Source organism: Lacerta agilis, chromosome 6 (assembly GCF_009819535.1).
Source record: "Lacerta agilis isolate rLacAgi1 chromosome 6, rLacAgi1.pri, whole genome shotgun sequence".
NCBI lineage: Eukaryota > Metazoa > Chordata > Lepidosauria > Squamata > Lacertidae > Lacerta > Lacerta agilis.
In genome coordinates, this window is record NC_046317.1 from 64,063,942 (window position 1) to 64,077,268 (window position 13,327).

Here is a 13,327-nt window from a genome sequence, read left to right on the forward strand (position 1 = left end):
AACATGATAAAATTGAACACTACCTTACAGGGCTTAAGGCAGCCCTGTATCGGGAAGTTTGTAATGTTTGATGTTTTAGTATGTTCTGATTTATGCTGTGAGCCACCCAGAGTGGCTGGGGAAACCCAGCCAGATGGGTGGGGTATACTAATACTAATACTACTACTACTAATAAGAATTATGTCTGCTGGGGGGAAAATTGGGAACGAATAATAATATAATAATAATTTATTATTTGTACCCCACCCATCTGGCTGAGCTTCCCCAGCCACTCTGGGCGGCTCCCAAACGAATGTTAAAACAATACAGCGTTAGATATTAAAAATGTCCCTAAACAGGGCTGCCTTCAGATGTCTCTTAAAAATAGGATAGCTGCTTATTTCTTTGACATCAGATGGAAGGGTGTTCCACAGGGTGTTCCACAGGGTGGGTGCCACTACCGAAAAGGCCCTCTGCCTGGTTCCCTGTAACCTCACGAATGGATTTTTCAGGCATCGCTATTCCAGATACCACCAGTGTATATTTACTTCTGGTAAAATATACAAAATAAATCTCTGGCTGTCAGGATGAATTATTTGAACAACTCAGGTGAGGATCCTGTGGTCCTCCAGTTTTTGGAGCCACAGCCTGCATTACCTATGGTGAAAGGTGATCTGGAGGATCCAAAGTTAGCTCTGATTAACTGATTGTTCAAGCTGCTTCTTATTCATAGTTTCTTGTTTAGAGAGAAACTGTTATTTGATGCTGGTTATTTGATTAGAATCCCTTTCTACCATCCTCCCCAGTGTTTGAAAATTTAATTATTAAGGTCTCAAACCCTCTGTGAGTTAGGGACTTCCCCTGCATGTGAAGACAGGCTCCAGCGGATGAAGTGGATGAGACCAGTAGTGGGTTCAACAACCATGAAGGTGTGCTGTAGAGGGAAGTGCGAGGCAGATGGGGTTTTTCCACCTGGGAAGGTAGCCCATCGAGGAGAAGGAAAACTCAACCTCCGCTGCCTTGCGGGATATTTTTGGGATAATAAAAGGCTAAGGAATAGCCTCCTTCCGGCAACTCTTACAGCCAAACTGGTGCCAAACGTATTGCTCTGCTTTCCTTTGGACCGCCATATACATTGCTCAGGCCTGTGCCCCAGGGAGGTCACTTCGGTGCTGCTAACACAGCAGTTTGACTTCACCCCCAGAGGCACACTCCATTGTCTCTCAAGACAGATGGATGCCAACAACCAACAAGGTCTATCTGTCTTTAAACTTTCTCTTCCCTGGATTGAGAGTTAAGGAAACTTATGGTTCAGAAGCTTGGTGGTTCGAGCTCACCCAAGGATGACTATGGGCGAGATTCCTGCATTGTAGGAGGTTGGACTAGATGACCCTCAGGGTCCCTTCAAACCCTACAATTCATGTTTCTATCTAGTTGAACTTCATCATGCTCTTTATATGACATTGTAGCTCTAAAGATGTGATGCATTTGAAGTGCCATTGCTATAGTCTATGCTTTACTTAGTTAACAAATTAATTGTGAATGTGCTTTCCATGTTTCCCTAAGAATGCCAGGAAATTTCAGCTCTTAATGCCTCTGTTAAGGGTGTGACCTTTATTTAGGCAATACTGATATCTATCATTCTGTGGATGGTTGTATTGTGGGATGGTAGCTTTAGCTGAACAGAGGAATCTGGGACTTCGCTCTGCCACTTACAGCCATCCAGCTCCTAGGGAGCAGTGAAGCTTGAATTAATAACAGGAAATAATGCATATCATATCAATATTGCCTAAATAAGTTGTCTATTGATTGCATGGCCCTAACAGCTGTGATTTGCCTTCATTTTGTAGCTTGAGAGAACATGAGAACCAAACTGAAAGGTTGTTTTGTTTCTTTGTACGTTTGTTTTTGGTTAATTGTAAATTTAATTGTATTATGTTAAGAGAAGGCTATGCTAGCAACTCTCTAAGCAGGCAAATTTGAAATTGAAAATGAGAAACTCAATGGAAAACTGAGTGGGAGAGATGAGAAGCAGGGCTCATTCTATCAGCTCTGTTGAAAAAATCAGCTCCATCATCTCATGCCCCAAACTATTTCCAGCTGGTCTTTATAAGAACTACTATTTAAGAATTTGTGTCTGGGTTAGTTTGTTCTTCTTCCCTCCTCTTTTCCTTGTGTGTTGTATCTTCTAGATTGCAAGCCTGCAGGAAGGCACTATCTTGTTGTAATTGATTGCATGTAAGCCACTCTGGGGAGACTTTTTGGCTGAACAAAAAAGAAAGAAATAGTATCATTAATAAGAAATTACACACCATTTGAAAGAGCAGAGATTTATATGCAAGCTAAGTGGCTAATTTAGGTTAATATGCCCCACATTCACATTTGCACATTGTACTGTTAAAGGGGCAGGGGCAGGCCAGGATGGTGGTTTATTTAGGTCAGTTGGCAAGCCTAGCCTTGAGGTTCACACAAGAAAATGGGAAAATTCAGAAGGAAGAAGTGCACACACAAGTCCCCAAAATCTCCTTTCTTACTTTCCCCCCTGAAGGCTCTCATGTGCTTATCAGAAATCCAGCTACTGTGTACCTCTGAAATATTTCTACCTCCTCCCATTGCTCTCAAACTATGTTTACTCATCTCCTGTGATTTCTTCCCCCTGTCTCCTTTAACTTCTAACCTCCTACCTTACCTGAACTGTTTATGGCGAGCCCTGGGTCTGTGAGTACTTTCATATCTCTCTCCTCTCCTTCACTTGCATCTTTTTCTGTCTGTCATACAGCCACAAACTTTGTGTACACACTCCCAATTACCCTGCACCCAGGGGGGCACTCCCACTACTGGTTCAAGAAGTGGTGTACACAGGTTAGGCACAATTCATATCTATCCTGATGTTTCTCATGAAAGACTGCATTTTGATGCATCTCCCCCCAGAAACAGTTTTGATCCAAATTGAGGGGCGAAAATGACCTAGATGTGCTCAAACCAGTAACATGTACAGAGCCTGATGGCCATATTCCAGCCAGTCTTCTTTGCATTCACAGTCCATTCATCACATCTACAACCTTCTCTCACAACAGGTTCCTACTGAGCCTGTGCAGGGGGCATCCTTATGAACTCCCATTGAATAACACTAGCAACAAAATGCCCTTTTAATTAAAAAAAACTGAAACAAAACTACAAACATCCCCCACAACTTGTGGGTAATAAATAGCATGTGCAAGGTGTTCCCCTTGACCTAATTCAAAAAACCATTTCCCAAAAAATGGATGGATATTTCCCTAATAATTACTCTAGCCGGGTCTATGGATGAAAAAAACAAAAACACTACGCTTCAACTTCACAAAGTCACTTATCCTCTGTTTAATTCAAAGTAATTTGTTTCCTATGCCCAAATTTGGTATGGATTACTCTCAGACTTAACTCTTCTACACGGTTAAGTTTGAAATCAGTTCGTTGCACCATTTTCTAAGCCAGAAAAGCCTCCCACCCCGACTTCTCATCATAATGGCAGGATATGATTCAGCTGACTCACCTTTAACAGAGAACCACGACCCTATAATAGGGAGAACAATCAAGAGTCTCTTGGCACCTGAAAGAGGAATACATTTACAGGGAAAGATTCTTTTGTGGGCTAGAACTCACTTTGCCCCGTGAGGGACCAACCCAAGATATTTTGCAGCTTAAGACAAAGGAAGAATCCCTTCTTCTGCACTGGCGACTGAATGAATATTAATTCCACACTGGCAAATGGACAGTGTCCTCCAATGCCCTTGGCCAGCTTAGGGGCCACGGCGGGGGGGGGGGCCACAAACACCTCTATCCCCCCAGCATCTGCTGTCTGATGGGGTTTTAGGCTCTGTCAGTATCTCTCTCCTCCTCCTCCTCTCTCTCTCTTAAAAAACAACAACACGTTTCTACTTTCCAGACAAATTCCTGAGCTGCTAACAGGTCTTTCCCCTTTCCTTTTGAATGAAATTCCTGCCAGCCCTGAAGGAGGGAGTGCGGAGAAAGTTCCTCTTTAACTCCTCCCATGTGAGCCTCTCGCTCCCTGCCCTGCCCAGCCCAGCCCAGCCCGTGTGAAACCCAATAACCAAGATCATTCAACAATGCCTTCCCTTCTCTGCCTGCATCTTTGCTGCGCCAAGGAGGAGCGCAGGAGATTCAGAAGGTGCTCCTCCTGCCTGTGAGGTGTTGGGTCGGTTCCCTCCACGCGCTGAGCAGAGCAGAGCTCAGAAAGAGAGACACACACAGAGAGGCAGCGTTGGTGAAGGAGAAGCAGCAGCAGCAGCAGCCCACAGCATGCATGCTGCCGCGGGAGTCGGGATGGAGCAGCTGTCGCCCTGGTGGTGGCTTCTCCTGTCTCTTCCAGGCGCTCTCCAGATCGCGTCTCTGGAACCAGGCGCTGCGCCCTCTTCGTGCCCTCCGCTGTGCCACTGCGAGGAAGATGGCATCATGCTGTCGGCGGACTGCTCGGAGCTGGCTCTCTCTTCCGTGCCGGGGGGCTTGAGTCCCTTCACAGCCTACCTGTAAGTACAAAACTGTCACACCTTGAGGTTTTCTTTCCCTCCTTGGTGGTAGAAAATGTGCAGGGGGAGCACCGAATTGTCTGCTGGGTGTCTTCAAGGCCACATTTTGCTGAAATAAAAGCTTCCACTTGCAAATTAGAACCGATAATAACTTTAAAAAATAATAAAAGCGGGCAGTTATTATGACAAGAACCGATTTTCTCTAACACTAACCTCCCTCCTCCTGCCCACTCCCCTTGTGGTCCTCTGCAAAGCCTGTTTATATTGTGATGTTCTGCATGCTTTACTTCTTGATTGCTACGGATCAGAGGAGACAGAGCTTGTTTGCTGGGCTGATTCTGATTGTTTGGGAGCATAATGGAGTATTTATACTGAGTAATTACTGCAAACTGCTGTGGGATCCGTCTTTCAAACATTTCAAGAGGCAACGCTGACTTAGGCTCTGGAACCGTCAGGATCCGGCTTGAAGTTCCCAGCGAAGTGGGAAGTTCAGTGAGCTTTGGGAAACATTTTCCAGCTCTGCCGGGTACGGTGAACCTGAACGAGTCAAGGTAAAGGAGATTTGCTGATTGGCTTCCAAGCAGCATTTGAGAAGTTTCACGTCTTCTCTCGGGAGAGTTGTTTGTTTGCTCATTGATCGGTGACTGGAGGATGGCTTGGAAACTCTGGGGGTTGCCTTTCTGCACGCCTCGTTTCCTTGCCTCTCAGGGGTGGACGGGCGCTCTAGCTTTGAACGAGAGGAGCTGGAAGGCTGCTCCTGAAAGACACTTTGTCTATTTGGGCACTGAAAGTTTAACGAGCGCAGAACTGTCCTGCACGATGGAAGCAATGGTGGGATGCAGAGAACCTGGCTTTGCTTTCTATACAAGGAGAGAATGTTGGGGATTTGTGAGGGTTGCCTGGCTGTTGAAAATAATTACATGGCATACCTGGCAAAGAGGGCTGAAGTTTGCTCATCCCCACCAAGCAGTGCTATATTGGGCAGTATTTCCTAGTGCTTAGAGCGGAGAAACTGGCAGATGACTCAACTTTGAGTTCTGGTTTTCCGACTTCCTTGAGTGCGATAACTCACCTGCTGTGCATTTCTCCTAAACGCTTTGGAAAGTGTGCATGGACTTCTATAAAGGAAAATCCTGGACCCAGCCAAGATATATGTTCACAGCAAGCCAAGATGCTGCTTTAACGTCCATTTTCCTAGTGCCTCAGGAGTGATAGTGGGAGATGCCTATAAGTAGCAATATTCTGTGGAACCCCCTGGAAGGAGTCATTTGGGAAAGAAAGATACCACCATTTCAGAGGGATGCTATCCTAGCTAACTGGGAAGCATGACACACAAGGGAACTTGCTGGAGTAAACCGTCCACACACCAGAGCCGTCTTTCCCATAGGGCTTAGTGCTGCGTTGCGCCAGGGTGCTGGCCTCTTGGGGCGCCACATCAAGTGGGGGAGCTGAGCGGCTTTGCCGGCGGCCTCCCCTTTCCCTGCATGCCCACCAGCTGTGCCCTGTCAACCATAAGGCTGGCGGGCATGCAGCTTCCCTCCCAAGCCTCCTCGGGAGGAGAGTGAACCCCGCAGAGGCTTGGGATGGAAGCTGCACCCCGCCAACCATATTGCTGGTGGGCGCGCAGCTTCCCTCTGTGGGGATCACTCTCCTCCCATGGAGGCTTGGGAGGGAAGCTGCACTCTCCTCCCGCGGTGGCTTGGGAGGGGAGCAACTTCACTCCCAAGCCTCTACAGGGATCTCCCGCAGCGGCATGGGGAAAAGTTGCACCACCCCCACCCCTGATGGCTGGCAGTGCACAGCTATGGCCACCCCAACACTATCCGTGGTAATTTGGGGGCACTGGGTGGATATTTGCACCCCTGCGCCGCATCTGCTAAAGACGGCCCTGCCGCACACACCCATGGTACCCCCTAGGATATTGGCCTCACGTCACACTTCACATCCAGAGGCACTCAGCAAATGGATTTGGCGGGATCGGTAGCTGCAGCTCGGGAGTTAAAGGGTGGCATTCAACTAAGTTTTACTCAATGGAGCCATTGAAATCAATAGACCTAACTTGGTCATGTCCATTGATTTCAATGGGTCTACTCTGGTAAAATGCCACCTGAAATCTTACATTTGTAGAATTGCAGCGTTGGGAAGGACCACGAGGGTCATCTAGCCCAACCCCTTGCAGTGCAGCAGTCTTTTGCCCAATGTGGTGCTTGAGCCCATGACCCTGAGATTAAGAGTCCAATGAGCTACCCTTCAGAAGGAGGCTTACTGATCAGTGGATTAATGAGGGGAAAGTTGGTTCCTAGTTGGCTATTTGACACAGCCTGAATAAAGAACTGAAGTGTATGTGCCCATGTAAGCTTTGAGCTGCCCCATATCATGCATCCCCATGACCAGAATACGGTCTCCTTTGAGATGCACCAGAATTTTTTCTGGACCAGTGTGTTGTTTTTGCATAGCACACTCCAACACATGATGCCCCCAGGCCTCATTAGGAGTTATATCTAGGTCAGAGTACTGTGCTTGAGCAGCTCATTGTGTCATTGATCTTAGGATGCTATCTGAGAAGTGCTGTTAGGGGACTCAATTTGCCTTTTAAATTCATCCTCACACATCCTGCCTTTAAAACCCAGGAGAAATCTCTTAACTCTAGATTTGACAAGATCTTTACTTTCACCCTTCCGTCCTGTTGCCCTGAAGCTGCTTGTACCACAGCAGCAACAGCTGCTATTGCTGTCCCACTGCATTACTGCAGAGGTTGACTATCATACAGCTAGAAATTAAGACCAGTGACAAATGCCCTATTTGTTGGCCACAAGTTCATCACAACCACCTTCCTACACCCAGGCTAGATTATGCACACGTAAACTCTGCATAGGAGAACCCGCAAAATCTAGACACAAAAACTGGAATGTAAAAGATGCATCAGGTGTCTGGGCCCAGTTTGCCTCATCAACATCCATAAACTCAGAACTAAACTGTGCAAGGGAGAATGGTAAACATGCATTCAAAATCATGAGAGGCAAAAACCTTTGGGGGAAATTTGGAGTAAACAAAGAGTGAGTGGGGAAAGAGTTAAGCATGTCCTCCTTCTCTTTTGGTCTAAATTCCATCCTAAAGAAGTTTAGTTTTTAAAATGAGTTGCAGCATTGTTGCACATACTAATGTACAATTTGCCTCTTAGCTATTACTGAGTTTTGTAACAGTTCTAGCACGATTGCAAGATCACAAAGAACATATTCCTGGCCGTAATAGCTAAAGGAACACTACAGTAATCATGAAGGTTGCAACATCTGGGATATAAATATGTATCAGAATTTTCCATTTCCAGGGATATTTCAGACTCCTTTTCTCTGACCAAGAAGGATACATCAGAATTTGCTGCATCTGGAAATATTTGTTGCTTTACACAGATCTAACCCTATTTCTGAGCAGAGCTTTTCAAGAGTTCAGCAGGATGGGTCGCAAAGTAATCACTTTGCAACGTATCCCTCTTGTAGGCACTTGCCTAGTTTGGGCATGTGGTGGCGCCATTGACAGCTCTTTGTGGTAAGCATCCTTGCACTATAAAGTATAGATTCTCCCAAGGCCATCCTTTGAATAGAAAAGTTTTTCATGTGTTCGCTATCTGCTCCTTTTTCCTGTGCACTTAGAGTTTGTCGCATTTTCCAAAGAGTGGATGGATCCCATCATGTACATGGATATTTCAAACTCAGAGGTGTTGCTTGTAACTGGTAATTGTAAGTGTGAGTCTTTCTCAACACCAAGTATCTCTTGGTGCTATAGATTCCTCCCTCCCTCCCAAGCCCTGCACCTCAGGCTGTAAGGGGCATCCCAGTTTAAACTTGATTGGGAACTCCAATCTAAATGTGATTAGACACATGTGGATCTCGTTGCTCAAGCTTTACCCCCTTGGACTAGAACCCTGCAGTGTGAATCAGCAGAGCAACCCCCTACGGATTGAGTAGATCAACAAGAATTCAGGAAGAATAGCTACACCGGTTTATGGATTTGTCTGGCTTATAGATTTATACAAACTGCTTTATAAATGTATCTTATTTATACAGTTGCTGGTTTCTAGCATCTAAATGCTCAGTTCCTGCAAGTCATTGTTATAAGCTTTCTCAGTAGTTGAGCAAAAAGGGCATAGGCAGTAATGTTGGCAAGATAAGGCCATTAAACAGAAGGCAGATGCCATTTGCTCAGAGCATCTTCCTTTGATGCTTTGTATGTGAAAGGTTCCAGGCAGCTCCAGGTCAGGCCAGGAACGTCCCCTGCTTGGATGAAACCCTGGAGTGCTGCTGCCAATCAGAGCAGACAGTACTGGACTAGGTGGGCCAATGGTCTGCCTTGGTATAGGGCAAGTCCCTAATATAAATAAGAAGCTCACAGTACTGTGAATGCCACCAGCTCTTTTTAAATTAAGTTCCAGTGAACTGAATACATCATTGACCCTCCTTACTCGCTCACCTGCCCTGTTGCTGCCACGCCTGTTGGGGGTGAGGAAGGCACAGAACTCAGTATCTTAAGGCCTCAGGGCCCTAGTGCCAGTCTCTAACCCCTCCTGTTGCTTACCCTCACCACCAGCAGCACTGCCACTTACCCATCAGCTCGGCAAATGTGAAAAAATAACGGTAAGAAGCATCAGCCTTTCCCCGCTTGCCTGCTCTCCCTCCCTCTGGGCAGCGGTGAAAATTGGACCCAATTGGCTTTCTTGCCCGTCTGAAACAGGGTGGGCTCTTCACTCCGGTGCAATTCGAAGCAGAATTCAGTTGAGAAAGCACTCCAAAAGGAGCTTTCCTGTGGCTTTGACATTCTTTGTGGGTTTCTGGAATTTCGCAGCCCACCTGCAAATCTGAAACCCAAGTGCCACCCTTCTCTCTTTGTGCCCAAGAGCAGCCTGTTACTTTGGGCTTGGCCTTGCTCTGACCTTTTCACTTGCCCCTCCTGTTGCCCAGCACTGGAGGGTAAGGGACAGACTAGGACCAAACTATGACAGGAATTTGGCACAAGAAATTGCCAGGAAGCTGTCATCTCTAACCCCAGTGTTGGTTATGGGGTAGACGCAGCATAGCACTGAGTAGCGTTCATTCTTTCCCAGGGTGGGGCAGAAATATTCTCACTACACTCAAGTGATAATGTCTTCACCGGTTGCCTTTTATCCCATCGACCAGGGATGGCATCATGCTAGGATTTAGCACACCGAAACAATTAGGATATCTGTACAGTATCTCCCGTGTGAAACATGCCTTACCAATTCTGATTGCTCTCCATTTCAGTCAGTTTACATATTATTCCAGGAATGTGGCTCAATGTTCCTCTTTTAGCAAAAATGTTCTTTCCAGAACTTGCATTACAGCTGCAATCCTAATATGCACATTTTCTTGGGAGTAAGTGTGCATACATAAGTCATTTTATTCAGAGGAATACCTAAGCATATTTCTGTGATGGCTTGGGTTGTAAGTGTCCCTTCTGTGTGGCACCTCACCAAGGAAAGAGGGTATTCAGATGGCCACCTGAGTTTGTAAAGGTCTGCCCCTTAAATATAGGGTTTGTTTGTTTGTTTGTTTGTTTGTTTAAAAGGCTCATATACAATGAAGTGATTTACAGTCACTAAAATACATCAGCAACAATAATTAAAATGCAATAATAAAACTATTGCGTCGGATTACAATAATACAAATAAACATATACTTAAAATAGGCTAAAACCAGGATTAGACATGTGGCTCAACCATTCTAACCCAATTGCTGACTTCACATTTTAATTGGAAAAAGCTGTAAAAATAATCAAGTGATATGTGCATCTTGGTCCTGAAGCCATAATGGACCAATAAGAGTGCCTCTGCTGCTCTGCGTAAGACTTTGTTTCCAGCATTAATTAGGAACCCAGATTTTGTGTTATTTTTTGTGAGAGAGGTGTTGGAACAGTGGGTGGTATTAGCACTTTCTATGGCTGTGTACATGTGTCAATGCTTTGCTGTTAGGGCTCCTAGCCAAGGAGTTTAGACATTCTCCCCACATTCATTCCTTGCAGAATCAAGATCAGGTAATGCCATTCCATTGCTAAAATGGTGTGTTTGTAAATTTAGTACTTGTATAGGCAGGATCACATGAACGCATTCATCTAGCCTTGCCACAGCATGATTAGCATTCAGAAAGATCTAAGACTGTTCAATCAGACCCCCAAGCCATCATGTGAGTAGAAAGAAAATCACATGTTCCATGATGTTCCACTGGAACTCAGCCTAATCATGCTAAAGCTGGCAGTTAGGCATCTTAGGGAAAGACAGGCACAAAAAGGGTATAATGCAGATCACGCCATACCAAATGTCACCTTGCATTTTGTCTCTGGCAGCAGAGAGTTCCCATGATCCCCTGGAAGAAGAAAAGGGCAGTCACATTGGTTTGCAGAAGGGTACTGTGTGGGGGTTGGTGGAAGGAGTGGCCGTGTTGCTGGCAGCTGTGGGATGCGGAGAGAGTCCTCTTGAGCTTGGGTCCTGCTTGCGAGTTTCCCACAGGCATCTGAAGTAAGGTATGCATCAGATTGCAATCTCCTGCACTAGGCACGTGCCCTTAAGCCTCCTATTGAAAGCATGGGATTCAGAATCTTAGACTAATAGAGTCGGAAGGAGTCCTGTAGTAGACCGTCTAATCCAACTCCTCGCTCAGCACAGGAAATCCAAAGTTTAAGAGCATCCCTGGCAAATGAAGGAACGAGCCTCTGACTAAAAATCTCTAGTGAGGGACAGCCCACCGCCCCTCTAGGTAATTGGTTCCATGGTGGACACATGCACACTGTGCCCTCGGAACCAGAAAGGGGCACTAATCTTAGACTAATAGAGTCGGAAGGAGTCCTGTAGTAGACCGTCTAATCCAACTCCTCGCTCAGCACAGGAAATCCAAAGTTTAAGAGCATCCCTGGCAAATGAAGGAACGAGCCTCTGACTAAAAATCTCTAGTGAGGGACAGCCCACCACCCTCTAGGTAATTGGTTCCATGGTGGGCACATGCACACTGTGCCCTCGGAACCAGAAAGGGGCACTAACGTAGTAGCAACTAAAGCAACATGACAAGATCTTAGAATTAATTTGGCCACAACTTTATTGATTACAAATGACAGTATGCTTTGGCATAGCCATTGGGTATGTGTCCTGAATCATTCAAATCAACTGCTGGATGATTGCTCACAAGGGTTAAGGGTCCCCTCAAGATGCAGATCAACTAAGGCAATCCCTCCCAGGTCGCCAAATGGATGTCCTTTGGCCCATTAGCCACCATCTGGACTTTCAGATGAAACTTCAATCCAGATCCCTTTACTGGGATACCCTGAAATTTTTATATGTCCAAGGGGAGAGGCTTCCTCTCACCCCAGGTTAGACTAAGGGTTCTGGTTCTCCTAAAAGTACTCCTGGCCACTGAGGCCACCTGAGCCTCCAATGACAGGGAATGATGATATGGCTAATATAATTAACCATATGACATCGTGTGTGTGTGTGTATAATTTAATCAGAGTTAATTCTAACCTTACAGGGTTGTTGTGACGATTACAATAGAATGTACACAAAGTGGTTTAAACTCTCAGAAGTGCTACAGGAATGCTGAGGTTCATTATAAACCAAAGTTAATTAAGCAGCTCAAATTTCTGTGGAGACAAGCCTTTTCGTGGATCATCTTAGCCACACATGGTGCTGTAGATGAAAGGCATCATGTCAGCAAGATGTCATCATTTTTAATTTTTGCTCAACGGGAAAGAAGTGCTCCTAGCTTAAGGAAAAATGCTTCCAGTCTCTGTGAAGGAAGCAAAGCACTGAGGGAGCATCTAGGTGCAAAACCCAGAGCACCCCAGCGCTGGTGGAGAGTGCGGCGGAGCTTCGGGCTGGGAAAGCTACGGTTGGCCAGTGCCGGCGCTGAGAACTGAGATGGCTGTAAAGGCTCTGGAGCTCTGCAGAATTACTGGCTTGGTCAGGTCACAGCGAAGCAAGCAGCTGCTCCCACCCCCTGGCTTTGTGGAGGACAGTGGAACACAGCAAGCCTAGTCTGTCAGCTCCCTCTCCACCTCGGCCCTCCCCTTTCTGAAGAAGCAACTTATAAATCTGCCCAGGGCACTGCAAGCACTGAGCTCATGCCCTTAGATCTGCTCGTGAGGAGCTCTAACTAGCGATTATAGGAATTTAAGACTGGCTTTGAAAAGTTTTTTTTTTTTTAAAAAGTTTATTATTATTATTATTCTGGCAGGTCTTGGGATGCCGAAGGGTGAATGAGGAGGGGCACAGGGCAGTCTATAATGCCGTGCCATACACTTCTGTTTCACCTGCTCGTGTTCAGGAAGTAGCAGGCAAAGAGAAAGGCTTCACATTTCCAAACTAGCCTGAGTTTGGGAGCTCTTTTTCCCCAGTGTAGTAAACAAGAGATCGGCACACTTGGAGCCCCTCGGGACGGGTTCCCACACCCCAGGTGTATTCTGCAACATGACACGGACACAATGATAGTGTATTATGAGGAGATTTATACTGGACTGTCCACACAGCATCCAGCTTTCTTAATTGTTCTGCGATGCTTCCTCAGGGTCACTGCGTTATTGCTGGAGGACTTCTGCCCAGTGGTGCAATGAAAGCGGGATGCCAAAAAAAAAAAAAAAAGTAGAAGAAGTCTGGAACATTTGTAGTGTGAAAACTTACATGAAGTACAAACAGTACTGTAAAAGCAGGATCGTGTGTAACTGTCCCGAAAGCATCATGAGCACAAATAATCACGAACACATAATAAAAAAAGACACCTGGAGCAGCAGCCCTGAGATGAAATAAATTATGGTTTATGAGTGGG

The 13,327-nt window shown here is 45.9% G+C and overlaps 1 protein-coding gene across 1 annotated transcript in view; it reads left to right on the forward strand.

Moving 5' to 3' along the window:
• The first annotated feature begins 3,903 nt into the window (after positions 1–3,903).
• The window catches only part of LGR6 (leucine rich repeat containing G protein-coupled receptor 6), a 140,875-nt gene continuing 131,451 nt past the window's right edge, over positions 3,904–13,327 (forward strand). Inside the window, exon 1 of the mRNA XM_033153111.1 lies at positions 3,904–4,505. Coding sequence (XP_033009002.1) covers positions 4,279–4,505 — 227 coding nt within the window. The 5' untranslated portion in view covers positions 3,904–4,278. The remainder of the gene's footprint in view (positions 4,506–13,327) is intronic.